Genomic DNA, 16,338 nt, shown 5'->3' with positions numbered 1-16,338 from the left:
CACAGCAAGAGCTGGGGCTGCTGGAGGCAGCCTGGCACGGCTGGCCAGGGAGGGGCCACTCAGCAAGAGGTGTAAAACTGGCAGAATATACCCACTCGAGTTTCAGACAGTATGGGCTGAAGTGCAGAGAAGTGTTTGAGTGTAGCATATGAAGAATGGAGTTAATCAGTTGAAAATAAATGCTTTGCACAGATTATTTTTACTTTCTGAGCAAGTTTTTTCTGATGGAAGGGAATGTAAATTGTTCTGTCATTAATTATGAATTCTAATTTTCTTTCTTCTTCTGCTTCACAGTGTGTGCTGTACTTGTGGGCCTTGAAAATCCTTTACCCCAAAACACTGTTTTTACTTCGTGGGAACCATGAATGTAGACATTTAACAGAGTATTTCACATTTAAGCAAGAATGTAAGTCTATCTTACCCTTCTCCTCTTAACTCCTTTTTCAGCAACTTAATTTATTTTGCGGATATTTGATACTGGTTCACTATTAGTAAATTTTCATGTTAAATGCCATTAATTTTAAATGGTAGTCCCTGTTCCCTGAGGGGGAAGTTACCTCTCAGTGGTGTGGAATGGAAGGGCTTAGACCCCCCCAGATTTGAGTATGGGAGCTCGTGGGGCTGCTGTGGGTCCATCTGGCTGGGATGCTCTCGGTGAGAGTGTTCTGCTGCTGATGCTCCTGGCAGCAGCCAAGGGTTTGCTGCCCCACACAGCAGCCTGGCAGGCAAAACCTGCTGGCACAACAGCCCTGGCACCTGTGACAGGTTCCTGACTGCTAGTTACGGAGGACCTCATCACACTGGGTCTCGTCTCATGCAGCAGGAGAAAAATGCAAGGAATTTTTATTTTGTTTTTCCTTTAGGTATAGCATTTTCACATTTGTCCTCTGTGTAGGCTTAAACTTTTCAATATGCTCTTTTGATATAAATTCCTTTCTGTGTTGCAAGAAATGATGCAGTGACACATAAAAGCTTATTAGGTGTAGACCTTTACCTGCACAATGAAGCTTTTTTTCCCCTGTGACACAGTGAGATGAAACTATTGCCATAAGTCTGTGTTTTCTTTTTACACTGGGGATAAAGGAAATGTTAATTGGCTCGAAGGCTTCATGGTTTACTGAGTTTAATATGCATATTGGTAAATTAACATTTCAGCTTCATTATTCCACCTCGTTCATTTCATAATGGCATTTCCGTAGATAATTAATTATAAGGGACTGGGCTAAAGTTCTGACTGTTTCATAGAGAGTATATTGAGTGATAATGATCATAACCGTTCAGCAGATGTTTTAAGGCTTGCTCTACAGATTTCATACTGAGTAGAAATGGTAGACTGTAATGGTATATTCAGGTGTTCATTTACAATTTTTTAGAAAAAATATGAAAAAATTTTATTAGCTTCACCTCAGAACAGGAAGAATTTTTCCAGCAGTGAATTCCTGAAGATATTTTTGTATTAAGCAAAAGTTTGGGTAAAGTCCTCAATACTAGATAGAATAGTGAGAGGAAAAAGTTTGAGATACTAAGCACAATTCTTTTTCCTCTTAAGTATTGATGGCAGTTTCTGTTACTATCTTAATTTTTAAAAGGTAAAATCAAATATTCAGAACGTGTATATGATGCCTGCATGGATGCCTTCGACTGCCTTCCCTTGGCTGCTCTGATGAACCAACAATTCCTGTGTGTACATGGTGGCTTGTCTCCCGAGATCAACACCTTAGATGACATCAGAAAAGTAAGTCTTGGAGGTTATTACCTGTAATCACAATGTAAGCCCCATCTGACAACTCCTTGTGCCTTGTTAAGTGTTCTGTGTTTTCTTGGAGCAGATGCAAAAGAGCTCTAGAAGAACCTCACAATATATAAAGATGTAATAAAAAAGGCTCATATGATTGTAATGACTATAGTTGGCATTTTTTAAATTGTCAAGAGCTTCATTCTCAAGAGGACCCACCATATTTTTAATAGTTCTGCGTTTGAGTGCCCAGCAAATGGTCTAATTGAGGCTTAATAAGTTCACACTTGTTGTACCCTTATGTTCTGAAAAGTTTCTCAGAAATCTCATGCAAGTTCAGAGAACAGTATCAAACAACTTCTTCACATAATCCAGTGTTATTGCATTTTATCAAGGATTAATTTTTTATTCACGTGTTTTGTAGAAGAGATCTCTAGGAAGTCGATATTTCTAGAAAGAACTATTTAAACCATTCATTCTTAGTGTTCCCAGAAAAAAAATCCTCCTTGTTTGAGACTTGCAAACATGGATATCTATTTCTGAGCTTTCAGGTTAGTGAAAGGTAATTTATATTCTAAGGTTAATTTGTAGTCTACTAAGAAATTATTTATAAATATAGTTTTTAAAAAAACCAACAAATAGAGCCAGTAATTACATGTTTTGGTTTAAAAGCAATTAGCTTAAGATATTAACTGCACTTTAAAAAATTACTGAATGCAAAGTTTTGTTTCTGAGGTAAAGATTTACTATCTCAGTAAACAAAAATACTCTGCATAAAAATTAGCTGGCTCTGCAACAGCATAATGGCAGAGTCAAGTTGTTTAGCTCTCAGATTCTAGATTAGGTTCATTAACACCTTCCCTTCTCCCTGCCCAGCCCTGCTGGTTTATTTATCTTTGGCAATCACCAGAAATTGGGTTTGCATATTTATGAATTTTTGTTTAAATGCATTGTAATTACATAAGCATTAAGCGGAGAGGGCTGAAATAAGAAGTGTAGATATTCTGTGAATATGTCAAAACAAGAATGCAAAGGTAAAATTATAGAAGTCTCTTACTAAAACTTTGAGTGTTGAAAACTTACAACACCGATTTGTTCTCTTTGATTTTTTTTTTTTTTTGAGCGGAGAAGGAATCCACTAGCTACTGTATCTTTTACTTGATCTTTCTGGTCAAAATAGAGAATATTTCAGACTGCAAGCCTTATTCATACACCATCTTAACAGGGCTGCTCTTATATGAAAGAATTCTTGAGATAGCACATAATGTTATTATATTAAAGAGTTCTTCCAGGAGAATACTGATTTTTATTATTTTGCTATACTTCATCTTATTTGCAGTATGATTCCATGTAATTTGAAGTATTAAATACCCATAGGAGGACCAAAAGGAGAAGTTTTTAGCTTCTTAATTGGGGTTAAGGTTACAGGAGCAATAGCAATGTCATGCCTACATGCTGTAATTCAGAGATATTTTCTTGATATTTAGATACATTTTTTTTTGTGAAAATGTACATAAATCTAAATGGAAACTGGCTTTGAAATAACTACTATATTTTCTTGAGGCGCCCCACTTACATAAATTTAATGTTTTACTGTTTGAAAAATCGTGAAATGCAGAAATATTATATTCTCCCTTGTCCACTGGAATGCTTGCAAAAACCAGTAGAAAGCCAAAAACAAACAAAAATTCATGTAGAATGTGAATCCACTGAATCTCTTTATTTTCAGTTCTATCTGTTCCTTCTGTCCCCATCAGTGTTTGCAAGGAGTGTTTTGGTGCTCAAACTCCTCTGCTTGAAAGCTGAAGAACAGATTGCTATGAGTCTCTTGTTCACTTGCTCATGGAATGAAAAATAGTGATTTTGCTTCATTGTTTCTGTGATACATAGTTGAAAGAAGTTAGTATTTCTTTGTCTCCTATTTTTCTTAGTTAGATCGATTCAAGGAACCACCTGCATATGGACCTATGTGTGACATCCTGTGGTCAGACCCATTGGAGGACTTTGGAAATGAGAAGACTCAGGAACACTTCACTCACAACACAGTCAGGGGGTGCTCGTACTTCTACAGGTGATTGTTACTACTTTGAATAGATTTCTGTTGATGGACTGGTTCTGCTTTTGCAGTATAAATGTTTGCTTGAACTTTGTGGCACCACTTAGGTAATTAGGCGTTTTTATCTGCAGGCTAGCCTTGTTTTCAGAAAAATTCATGCTTGCTTTATTTTAATCTCTTCTGTTATGCCACAGTGGGAAAACTCCAAATCACTTAATTTTATTCACCAAAGCCTGTGTATTTTGCCTCTGGTTTTGTAAGTAGAGAATGAATGTGTCACTTTTAAAAAGGGGTACGCAACTGCATTTCTAGTTTGAAAATTAAAATGTAATTTCTAATGAAAGATGCCAGCAGTGAAAAATGGATTACTTATTGTTCTGTAAGGTAAATAAAAATTGTGACTTCCCCCACAGAGGAACTTTTTTTCCTCTCAGTTTGATCAAATGTTTTTGTTTGTTTGTTTAGAAGCAATTCTTCTTAAGAAATTGAGTATTTAAAGAGCATTTGTTAAATGGGACTTAGTAATACCTGAAATGCAGAAAAGTGCCTGTAACATTCCTGCAGAAACATGTATGTACTGTCCCCTGACAGTCTGGGGATTTTAAGGAATTTGTGCCTTTTTTTTATTGTGGTAGTTAAGAACAACATACAAGGACACCAGAGTAGCAAAACTAGCAGGGGAGGAGGTTAAATGGCAAAATGAGCAATGTATTCAGTGAAATATTAATTTAAAAAAGGTGTTGTTCAGGAGAAATGTGAAGATGTTATTGAAATGTTAAGAGGTTGTTGAACTTTTTGAAGTGAAGCATTTCTGCTTCAGCCCATGCTAGTTACACACAAATCTACGTTTCCTCAGCAAACTCAGAGGAAGGGAGGAATCCAACTCTTTCCTTTGCATTGGAAAATCTCACCTTGAACACTGACTGTAGCTGTTTAGTAACACATCAAAAGTAATTCAAGGGCTTCCACCAACAACCAGGTGACAGAGCTGCTGGAATCAACCTCCTTGTTGGTGACATTATCAGGAAGGTGGCAGATGGTTTGATGTTCAGCAGTGAGATTTCTGGCTCCCTTCTCAGAGCCCCGTTGCTGCAGCGTGGGGCCAGCGAAGAGCAGAGCAGTTGGCTCTGCAGCCTGGGCTGCTGGCTCCTGCCTCCGGTGGGCAGCTCCCGCAGCCACACTCGGGTCTGTGACATCTGGGAGGTGCTCCATGGCTGTGTTTGGGATCATCGTGGAAGGGATGGCACACTGCTGCAAACAACTGGTCAGTGCAGAAATGGGCTATGACTGAGCAGTAAAATCATTGCTTATCGTCTCAGGAGCAGCAGCAAATGCTGGAGTGTACCTGTGACTCCCAGGCACTGCACACACAGGGAGTGATGGTGATTTCCACTCATGAATAGCCTGGCCCATGTGGCATGTGCTTAAATACGGGGCTGTTTATTTACTGGAAAAAGTTCTAGATTTTAGGTTGGGGTTTTTTTCAGAGGTCTGCTCCATACAGTTGCCATAAAATTTCTTTAATACATATCTCAGTTTCCTTCAGAAAATGTAGCAGACCTAGTCTGTGTCCTGACGTGTATTCAGAAAAGTGCATTTTCAGAAGAGGAACTATTCAGAAGACAGATAATTATCAGGTCACGTGAGGGACATATAACTGCTTGATGATTGAGTCAGAAGGCTAGCTTAGAATCACGTTATCTGAGTTTATATAAAGGCAAGCATTCCTTTTCAAAGAAGTACCTAGTTGCCCTGGAAGATGACTAATTGCCTTGCCTAATGATAATACCTGGTATAAAAGGTATCCATCAGTGTAGAATGTCTAATTTTCCTTGCCCTTTCTAGTTAAAGGAACAAGTTTCCCTGAACAGGCTTGTAAAGGAAGGACTGAATTACTCAGTCCTCCTTCAAGAATGCCTGTTAGTAGAATGACTGTGTTTATTCTTCACTGAATAACATTTCTTAAGTTTCTTCAGTCATTTCTAGAATGGGAAGTTAAAAGATAGCAATGAGAATTTTGAATGAAAGTCAGGAAGATTTCAGTCATGCCTGCAAATAAGTGAAAGAATTTCTAGCTGATTAAGGTCTCCTAATCAATTTCAGGAAATATCTGTAATAAATAATTTTTATTTATCAGAGATGTTCTTTATAATGACAAGTTGCAAGTTACTTTGCTCTGACTTAAAGTTATTTCCTAATACAAAGATGCTGTGAGGAAAATAACAGTAATGTGGCTTTCTAACTGTGCATGCACCATCTTAACTGGACCTTCCATCTCAGAAGTGCACAAAATCCTCTGCATTTAGCCAAAACCCATTTGTGAAATGTTGGGCCATCTAGAGAAAGTGTAACTACTGCAGCTTACAGTAGTCTGACAAGCTTCTCAGTGAATTTCTTACATGATCACTCTCATACAGCCTATTGAATTTCAAACTGATCCAGTATTTTTTCAAGAAATGTCCCTTTATGTAAGAGTTCATGAAACTGCTGTGGCTAGGTATAAAATGTCAGATCTTGAAACCATAGGCATAACCTGTAATTTAGAGATGGAAAGAATAGTCTCATTTTTCAGAAGTGCTCAGAGTCAACATTTAGTTCACATCTTTAGCACCTAGCAGTATTTTGTACTGTGGATTGTCAAAATAGCACAATACCAGAGTGAAATGTTAACTGTGGCATATAAGGAATTAATCAAAATATATTGAAGTTTCTGTACCTTAAAGAGAACAAAAAGTGATAGGAATGGGATTTCATTTTCCCTATATGAAGTTTAAAATTGTACCTCCTTTGTAGTCATGGTCATGTTTGATGCAATTTTGTGCAAAAGTAGAAATCATTAATGGAATGCTGGTTGTTTAAATTGCTCTTTTATTACGAGTTAAGCTTTTCTTTCATCTATACCCAAAATAATGTTGTGTTCAGAGTATGTTATAAACAAGAGAGAATTAATTTGTCACCGAGTGATATTAGACCCACAGGCACATAGTTTTTCAGCTGATCCAGCCAGTAAAGACGTTTTCCTGTTTACCAAATTATCTAGTTCCTGCCTTGAATTTTTCTAGCAAATATTTATTTAGACTTTGCAATTTGTACTGATCTTGCCAATGACCCTTTGCACTTATTTCATAAGCTAGTGGTACAGTAACTCTCAAGCAATTTTCTAAGAAACAGGTTGGACACCAGGAGGAAGGGGTGGTCGGGCATTGGAATGACTGCCCAGGGAGATGCTGGTGTCACTTTGCCTGAAGGTGTTCAAGAAACACTTTCCAGCCTTGGATAGCAGTGAAATGGTTCAACCTTGCAGATACTCTGGGGTAGAGTTATAATTTTGGCCCTACAAGCAAAAGATTTCAGTGGTGCACTTGACGTGCAAGTTAAGTTTGTCAGTATGCAAAGATTAAAGAAATATCTGCTGAAAGCTTTTGAAGACTGTAGTGTGTTTCAGCTCAGGGTAGGAAGCACAGTTGCCTTTTTTTTTTTTTTTTTAATTTTTAAATTTTTTTTAGTAATAGCATTTTTAACAGATTTTTTTGCTCACTTTTCTACTCTTCTTTCTCCCAGACCAGAAGCTTTTAGGGCTCTTGCTGCCCTCACATTGTCTTCCCAGATGTACTGGTAGAATTGCTTGTGTGCTCCATCAGGCCTGGGAAAGCATCCAGTTTTGGAAGAACGACTCTGCAAAAAAAGATGTGTTTATTTGTTCTAATGCAGTTCCCCGTTCCACTTCCCAGTGCAGCTCTGCAGACAGCACAGCTAAGAGCATGGAAAAGCTGGTGGAAAGGGATGTTCTGAGAGTTGCTTAGGGGACAGCACAGCAACAAAGCATTTGCCTTTGGAGAATCAAGTGCAAGGCCAATGGATTATGCAGGGAACCTATTTTATATGTGCATGTAATGTTACAGAAGCTTTTTGGACTAAATTTGAATGTTCTCTTTTGAAAGAAGTGCTTATGCCTCTCTTTTAATGGTATGATGAGGGACATGAAAAAAACTATGTTGATTCCATCTATTTTTTCCAGTTTTCCAGTTATTGGTGGAAAAACAATATGAAAACATTTGCCATTTTGGTTCATGTTAGCAAAGTATTGCTTCTCTTTTAAAACTGCCAGCAGTAATCAGATATCATGCAAAAGAGACCTCAGAACTAGTAAACTATGCATGAGGCATGTTAATGAAAGAAGATGCCCAAGTAGGGAATATCACAGTCATGTACTCCATGGGGAATAGCATCTCTCTAGCTTAGCAGAGGGGTGTTTTGTTTTCTCTGTGAGTCACTGCTCCTCCGTGATTCAGCATGACACATGAAGGCAGGAGGCTGGGGTGCTGTGGAAAAGCCTGTTGCGTGGGGGATTTCTGTTTGTTTGTTTTCCCTCTTGGCCAACTGCTTTATTTCTGGCTCATCTGAGTTACAGTCTGGGCTCTGCAAAGCAGGGCAAGGAGGAGAGGGTTTCTGGAAGGGTAGCACTCTGAAAAACTAGTAGGGAATTTGACTGCAAGTCAGTCATTTTAATAAAAAATATTTGAAAAAAGATTTCTGAGCAGAAGTCATTTCTGTAAAATTTTGTTCCTGATTATTTCTGCCATAATGTCTGTTTTATTGGCTCTTTGTGTGACTTTTTATTTTTACCTGCTTTTTAGGACATATATTTTTGTGTTAAGGAACATTGTTTAATCTAAAGCTAGCATACTAAGGAAATGCAGGATAGCATATGTAATAGCTGCACATGATGCAAAGTTTGCTATTCCCCAGCCTCTGCTTCAACAAGAAGCTCAAGAAAAATGCCTGCAAGTTGCTTTGCCTTTTTCAAAATAAAATATCCTGATAGACTGCTTATGGGTTGTGGTGGTCTGGGTAATAGGGCAGCTGGCACATTGAAGGTCCCATGCTATTCACTTGTAAAAAAGGAAGGCAGGCAAATAATTTTTTTGTAAATTTGCATGCAGCACTGTGTGACACCTCTGCCTTTGTAGGTGTGGGCCCTGTAGAATCTGCCAAGTTCTGCTAGCAGAATTCTTATTTTCCACAAATTTATGAAGAACAAGATAATTAAGCAATAAAAATCTCCACTATTTTTGTACTTGAAATGGAAAGAAGAACCTATCATATCTATTTAGGAGCATTTTTTACCACTTCATTATGTCTTCTTTAAAAGCAGTACTTAACACTGGATGAAAAGAATACTATGGAGGAAAAAAATGTAATAGCCTAGCCATTTTGAGCAGCTGCACTGATAATGAACATAATCAACTGTCTATCAGATTTTCGTGATAGACCCCAGTTTTCAGAAGTTAATGTAAAAATTTCTAAACAAAATGTACCATAAGTCTGCATTTAGTCACAATTAATTATGAAAAGAAATGTATGCAAATCAGTTCTCATTTGCCAGTGGTTTGAATGGCAGCCTGTCAGCATTTGAGATCACTGCAGTTGCCAAAATGTTACCCCACGTAATTTGGGAATTGAAGTTGTTTTATAATGGCAGTCTTTTTAGACAATTCCAAATACCAGACCTGCATCTGAGAATACATGCTAGGTGGCTTAAATCCAGAAACAGCAATACAGCATTCCACTGGTTTTGTAGCTTCTAACTGCAATGACATTTCAGCTTCAAAATACTCAGGAAAGTTTGGAAACAAGTAGTATCATTTCTCTTGGATAAACTAAAGGAAGATGATGTATTAGATTGGGGGAGGCGGGTGTGTAAGTGTTCATCTTTTTCATGCATGAAATTAGATACTGAGGGGGCTGTTAACTGATTGATTGCAAGTGGCCACTTAAGGTGAAACCATGAAACCATGCCTGGGACAGCAGTTTTTTGTGTAATGTATAGTTGAGATTTATTTATTTTTTTTTCAAATCTTGCTCAGTATGTTTAGCACGGATGTATTCAGTGAACACATTTTTGGGGTTTCAGAAGTCACAGGATTTTAAGTTGCCAAGGGGAAAGATAATTTATTTCTCAAGGAGATAAAGTTCAGGAAGATAAACATCCCCAGTTTGAAGATTGATTTTCCTTTCTTCTTTCTCTCTCTTTCCTTTTCTTTCCACTTAACCACCTTATTTTCTGGTGTCCACAAGCAGCCGCTGCATACAGTAGTCAGTGGGTGAAGTTTTCTGTTTCAAGCAACTGCTGTGTTACATTTTGGTTTTTTAGAATACATTAAATCTTAGATGAATAAAAGAAAGTACCTTTTTTCTGACAAGCCATTGGGTGATTGTAGTTATGTAATGGATGAGTTTCTTGCATTCATTTCCAAGCAGTTATGGGGTGGGATTTAAAAAGACACTGCTGGTGATGTTGCTACTGAAATCTGCCTGCAGAGCAGGCGCTAATTTCATGAATGATGCACGCTTTATGATACATTTTTTGAAAGCTAGAGTTCTTTGTGCTGCTTCTGATAATGCCATAACAGGTGCTATTACTTTTTTTCTAACAGCTACCCTGCTGTATGTGAATTCCTACAGCACAATAACTTGTTATCCATACTTCGAGCTCATGAAGCCCAGGATGCTGGGTAAGTATGTGTGGAGAGGGGGAAATAATAATAATAATAATAATTATATGTAATGGCTTACCATTCCCAAACAGAGCACAAAAAGGAAGAGCACATGAGCACATGAGTGAGAATGAACTGGAATGTATAAGTTGCAACAGCTCTCACTTTTTACTAATGCTACAAAAATACACACTGGCATTACAATGTCTTTTACATAATTCTTAGTGAGTTACAAAATTTAATGAATTCTTATAAAAGCAACTTACTTAGCCTTAGTGTATTTAACTAATTTAAAATGACCAAAATTTTTTGATGCCAAACAATGCCAGACATGTAAAGAAAAACAAATTCATTTTGGAAAAAGATTTGCAAATGTGCCAGAGTATTCTGACACACTGATTGCCGTGATGCCAGAGAAGTGATTTGGCTCACAAAGGCCAGAACTGCCATCTTTTAGGACTTTCTCAGCTACCTAAAACTTTTGGGCCCACTGGTTTTATATTTCATAAAAATAAAAATAAAAAATTGTGGAACTGTATAGGCACATAAATTTTTCTGCAGGAATATCATTAATGAATTCAAGAAGTCTAAGCCATTGAATGCAAAAACAGTCCAGGTCAAGCATTAGGTAGTGTTGATGGTTCCCCATGAAACTATTGTCATTATAAAGGTAGATTTTTTTTGCTGCTTTAAGAAATTACTTTAAAAATTCCTCTTATTTGAAGTGTACCATACTTGTGAGATATTAATGAAGGATTGGAATCTGAATAAATAGCTTTGCATATCATGCCTAAATTATTATTATTATTGAATTTGTTTGGAGGTAGAAACTTTAGCCGACTTGAACAGCAATAAAAGATAAATTAGTGGCATTGTAGGAATAAGGTCAGTATTCACTATGCATATTAAAAACTATTCTGAATGTTTGAATTGTTGTGACTTACATATGGTAATGCAATTAAAAGCAAGCTATTACTATGCCAGAAATACCTAGCATGGAATACTCAAGGGTAATAAGATTTCTTTTTTCTTGTATTGCTTTCCAGTAAAGGGTGAAAATTTAAAATTTTGTGGAAAAGATTGCATTTAAACTATACAACTATCCAACTTTTGTGGATGTTTGCTAAATTCTTAGGTTTCTTGTAGCTGAGGACTAAAGAGCAGTGCTTGGTGTACTTGTGTCTAAGGACTGTTTGGTTGCTTTTTTTCCAATTACTTGCAGGTTTAGTGCTTGATTATTTGTTGGCCCAATAAGTCTTGTATTTTTCATGAGGCAGTAAGGCTAAGTAATGAAAACACACAGACATTAATAAGCTGGCTGATAGAGTGGATAAGATTAGACACAGCACTGAAAGTGTCAGATGCCCCATTTCCCCTTCCCTTCTCACCCCTTCCGTGTTCCCTGGCCTTGCCATGGCTGCCATGCCTGGAGAAGGCAGGCAGCAGGAGGGTCATGGGGGACACCCAGGACCCTTCCAAGGCACCTGCTGGTGCTTGCTTCACCCAGTCCCCTAGAGGGAAACTCTGGCAATGGCCTGGGCACTGAGCAAATGCACAACAAATCCACCTCTGGCTCACTGAATTTCAGAGACACACCACTTTCAAGCATGGATTCCTGGTCATGTCAAATGGTTATAATGAGAAAATCTGCAGGAAGTACTTCTTTCCTGTGGCTTTTAAATAGCTCGTGTGTGTTTTTCAGTCTTGGCATGTGTTAAAAGCCAGAGCCCTAATGCACTGGGCATTTTTTGCACTGAATGTGGTCAGTGGCAAATATGCATTCAACACTGGGTAGTAATTACTATCTTCTCTTTCTTCTTAGGTATCGTATGTACAGGAAAAGCCAAACAACAGGCTTCCCTTCGCTAATCACAATTTTTTCAGCACCAAACTATCTAGATGTATACAATAACAAAGGTAAGAATTTAATTCCTGGTCATGTACAGTAGACTGTACTTCTATGCACTCAAATATGTTGGTGTCTTTTCATTCCTGTATTTATCAGTTCATGCCCATTTTCTTCCTCTTTTGTTAGTTTGTGCCCATTCCTCTTATTATATAATACAAACCTAATTAAATTTGTTACAGGCAGATGTATGCCTCTGAACATAACTGTGTATTTTAATTTGCCTTAGGATATTTCTGTATTTTGACTGCAAGTTATTAAGTAAATGTTACACGGGAAGCAAAACTTAAAACAGCTCTATTAATGAAGAAGTATATTAAGAAGTGCTCTGGGTGAGATGTTTAGAGCCTAGTGTTCCTTGTAATTAATTATCTGTTCCTTGCTTCTTTCCAATAAAATTGTTGGAGTTTGTATGTGCAAACTGTCTAGCCAGTTAAGCTTTGACAGGTCATGAGCGGATAAAGCACGGGATGGATGTCTGAGTTCCTTTACATTTTGGGGGTTTTAATCCTTGACGACTGAAATGTAGAAAATTAAATATAAACAGCCAAAAAAATAAAAAGGTTACTACAGAAATAAGGGTCATGGTCACTGTATAAAGGCTCCACTGAATACAAGTCTTTGCAGCTTCTCTGAATTTATTCATTTATCGTATTCCTGGAAATCTCTAATGAACTGGAAAAAAGAATCATGTTTCTAAAAATAAAGTTTTCTAATATACTTGTCCTTCTATATCATGAAATGAGCCATATTGTTTACTTTCTCCTAGTCCCCATAATGATAAAATTATTTCTGTTTGTCTGTGAACAACGTAAAATAATTCTTTCTCAATTATATTCTTGAAAGTTGCTCCCTTGCAAAGAGATCAGTTTCTCTTGCGAAGGGCTGTTTTTAATCTGGATGCTTGTTTGCAGAGGAAGCAAGCAATATTTTTTAAACTTGAATAGAAAGCTTTCTTCAGGCATTGTTTTACGTTATAAAATTTATAATCTAAATGCTTTTGTGCCGTGAACTGTATGCAAGGGAAGGAAGCACTTCACTGCTAGATAATGGGGTTTGTACACCTCAGATTTCTCAATATGCCTGCTAATTTGTGGAAAAATTAATATGTTATTCTGCAAAACCATGCAAGCAGAACTGTCAGTAGCTACTTTTGTAAAAGTTAATGATGTAGGGGCTCTGCTAGCAACCTAAGAAGTTCCGGATGAAGTAAGGAATGTGTTCATTTTCTTGGTGGGATCGTTGCTATTGGTGGAGAAATGTGTTTACTCTCCTGGTTGGCTGCTTTGGGTCGAAGGCTGAGCGATCACAAGTCTGTACAAGGAAGGTGGTAGAAAGTGTTCACCTTTTGTTTCTTGGGCATGGAAGCAGTTCTGTGCAGTGAAGGTAATGGGTGAATTATGTGAAACTTTCTCTTGAAGGCAAATGTTGAAAGGAAAGCAATGATTCACAAGGTTCAAAACCTTGAATTTACCACACAGTTTGGGTGGTAAAGAGAATTGCCTATTATCTCCATTTCCAAAGAGAGGGTCATTTCCCTTGTTCCAGGATGCTCCACTGTGACAGGCAGGTCTTACATGTGGTGGAAAGCCTATTTTGATGGAAAGCTCTACACCATTTGCTGAGGGGTTATCTGTGGCCACAGCTGGAGCTGGTGTGCACTACCAGCAATACCCGCTCAGAGTGAGCTCAGGCAAATCAGCACTGATGCCACAACAGCACCTGTGTGCCACTCCTTAATATACAACTTCTTGTGAATTCAGAGGCTGACCTTTAGCAACTTTGTAATAGATCTCCATTGAGATTATCTGCCTCCTTTTCTCTCATTAGAAGTTTTGAGGCATTATTTCATGTGACTGATTGCACTGGCTCTTGGCATTTAAAGTACATCATGCCTAGTTTATCATGCTGCATTGCTCATACATCTTTATCTGGGTAGTTTCTGGGTGCTTGCTTCCCTGTTCAAGGAAAAAAAACCCACTATGGTATAGAATGAGTCCAAAACATGGCTACTTGTTGGCTTCCTTGGTTTGCAGCAAATGAATTTACTTAGAGCACAGTTTCTGACTGGTATCAGGAGAAAAAGGAAGATATTTCCATCCAGAGGTGTTGTCAGGGCAGTTGCTGTAGCTGACTCATCATGCACTGGTGCAGAACCTGATTGATTTTTACAGGTCATCTGGAGGTTTGGTTACTGTCAGTCCCTGGAAAAGGAGTTATTCTCCTACTAGTAAGCACCTTTCTGTCCAGTATGCATTCTCAGTGTTCCTCTGGTTGTCAGCCAACAGTCACCCTGAATAAATTCCTGAGAGGCTTCAGCTCCCTCTGACATTAAATGAGTCATTTTTAAATGTAGTATTGTTTAGGATAAATACATTTTTTTAAAAGCTGCAAGAGGTTAAGAATGTTTATTTTCTCCCCCAGGTTGATAGTTCTCACACCCATTAAAGCATACGTAGTTTCTTGAGTTTCTTCAGAGCAGTTCAAGAGTAGACCTGTTTGCCAGCTTTTTCCAGGGGCTGCTTCAGTCCCCACTGGAGAGCAACTGTGGGATCAGATCTGGGATCAGATATGCCACAAAGAGCAGTAGGGAGGCAAGGATATCAGTGCAAAAGAAGGTTTGACAGGAGTGGCTGTAGATAAGCTACCCAAACAAGCCTGTGTTCAGCAAATCTGCTGTTAATAATGCTGCCATGGAGCCTCTGCATGGGCTGTCTCACAGTGCTGACCCACCATGGAAGCTCTCCTGGCTGTGCAAGGTTCTGGCACCAAAGGGAGGTTTCTGTATCCCCTTGGTTGCTGGCTGTGGCCTCGTGCAGGCTGTGTGTGTCACTTGTGGCTCCTGTCACAGCCCCAGGCCACACACACACAGCTTCGGGTGCCAGAGGGAGGTTTTGCATTAGGAGGCTCCTGTCAGGGCTTCCCTCTGTACTTAAAAGGGAGACACAGAGAGAGCCTTTCAGGGGGTGATTCAAAGACTCAGAAACTGCCTCAATATTGGGGGCCTTGTGTCCTCCATTTTCCATTATTACCTACTCCATTACTATTATTAATTCCTTCCATATTCAGTATAATGGAAAGCATTGGCCAAGGGAAGGAATTTTTTGGCAACTTCTGAGCTACTGTTCCATATCGTCATAGCTTTCTCAAACATTTCTGCTTTCATTTGTTTTATTAAAAGGCATAAAGATAAAGATACTCAAAGATTGTTATTAGTACTCGTTACAAGAAGTACCAGTGCATTGGTGATTCTTTTAAGACTACTGCTTCTGGAGAGAAAGCTTATGCAAGAAGATAAATGTTAATTGGATTGTGGTAGTTACCAGTGACTTCAGGGCCTTAGAGATCATCTGTGCTGATCAAGAAACTTTGAGAAAGTCATGTAAGTACAGATTTGCCCCTGGGCTCCAGGGTGCCTAAAACTAGGAGAAATTCTCTATAGCAACTGAATAAGAGGGTGCCAAACATTACCTTGTGATATGATCTGGCCTTGTATTGTGTCTAAACTTTCATTCCTTCATTCAATATTTCTTAATGCCTTAATTAGGATTTGCTGTAATGCTGTTTATGCACACCCCCCCAAAAAATAAACTAACAAAAAAATAAAGTGAAAGATTCTACATAAGTTCTATAGAGGCAGAAAAGTTACTTGTAAAACACTGATAATACTGGCATTTTTGTGTCTGGCTGTAACTTCAGTAAGTGGGTGCTTTTTGGCTGAGTGGGCAATTTTAACTTGCTGTTTAAATACAGACTATAATCTTTTGAACACTTTTAAAAGATTAGGTTTTGTAGTGGAGAGAGAACCACCAGAGAATCCACAGTTATTGAAAAAATCCCCAGCATGAAGTTTCTTCCGACGTGCTGCAACATACGTGTGTTGTTTCCTAAAGGAAAAGCAGGAAAAGAAAGTCAGGATGCAGGGGAGTTTGGGGTAGTAGAAAAATGAAAAACCATCTGTAAATCTGTATGCCTGTATCATAAGTTATATGTCAGTGAAGTACATAAAGTATCAGCATGAAGTATACCATGAAGAAGTGTGCCTGATCCAGATGGATCTAACAGGAAAATTATTTTCACCTAGAAAAAGACAGAGTAGTATGCCTGGAAGACAAGGATGGTCTGTGAGAAATATTAGCACTTT

At 38.2% G+C, this 16,338-nt stretch overlaps 1 protein-coding gene across 2 annotated transcripts in view; it reads left to right on the top strand.

Annotated features, from left to right (window-relative positions):
• The window catches only part of PPP3CA (protein phosphatase 3 catalytic subunit alpha), a 171,366-nt gene that overhangs the window by 128,944 nt on the left and 26,084 nt on the right, over window positions 1-16,338 (top strand). For both annotated transcript variants that reach the window (XM_058024000.1, XM_058024001.1), the window contains exons 4-8: window positions 295-406; window positions 1,590-1,735; window positions 3,667-3,806; window positions 10,229-10,306; window positions 12,111-12,205. In XM_058024000.1, the coding sequence (XP_057879983.1) occupies window positions 295-406; window positions 1,590-1,735; window positions 3,667-3,806; window positions 10,229-10,306; window positions 12,111-12,205 (571 nt within the window). The remainder of the gene's footprint in view (window positions 1-294; window positions 407-1,589; window positions 1,736-3,666; window positions 3,807-10,228; window positions 10,307-12,110; window positions 12,206-16,338) is intronic.

This window comes from Melospiza georgiana, chromosome 5, assembly GCF_028018845.1.
Source record: "Melospiza georgiana isolate bMelGeo1 chromosome 5, bMelGeo1.pri, whole genome shotgun sequence".
Lineage (NCBI taxonomy): Eukaryota > Metazoa > Chordata > Aves > Passeriformes > Passerellidae > Melospiza > Melospiza georgiana.
Note: the sequence above shows the minus strand (reverse complement) of the source record. Positions and strands in the feature narration are given on the sequence as shown.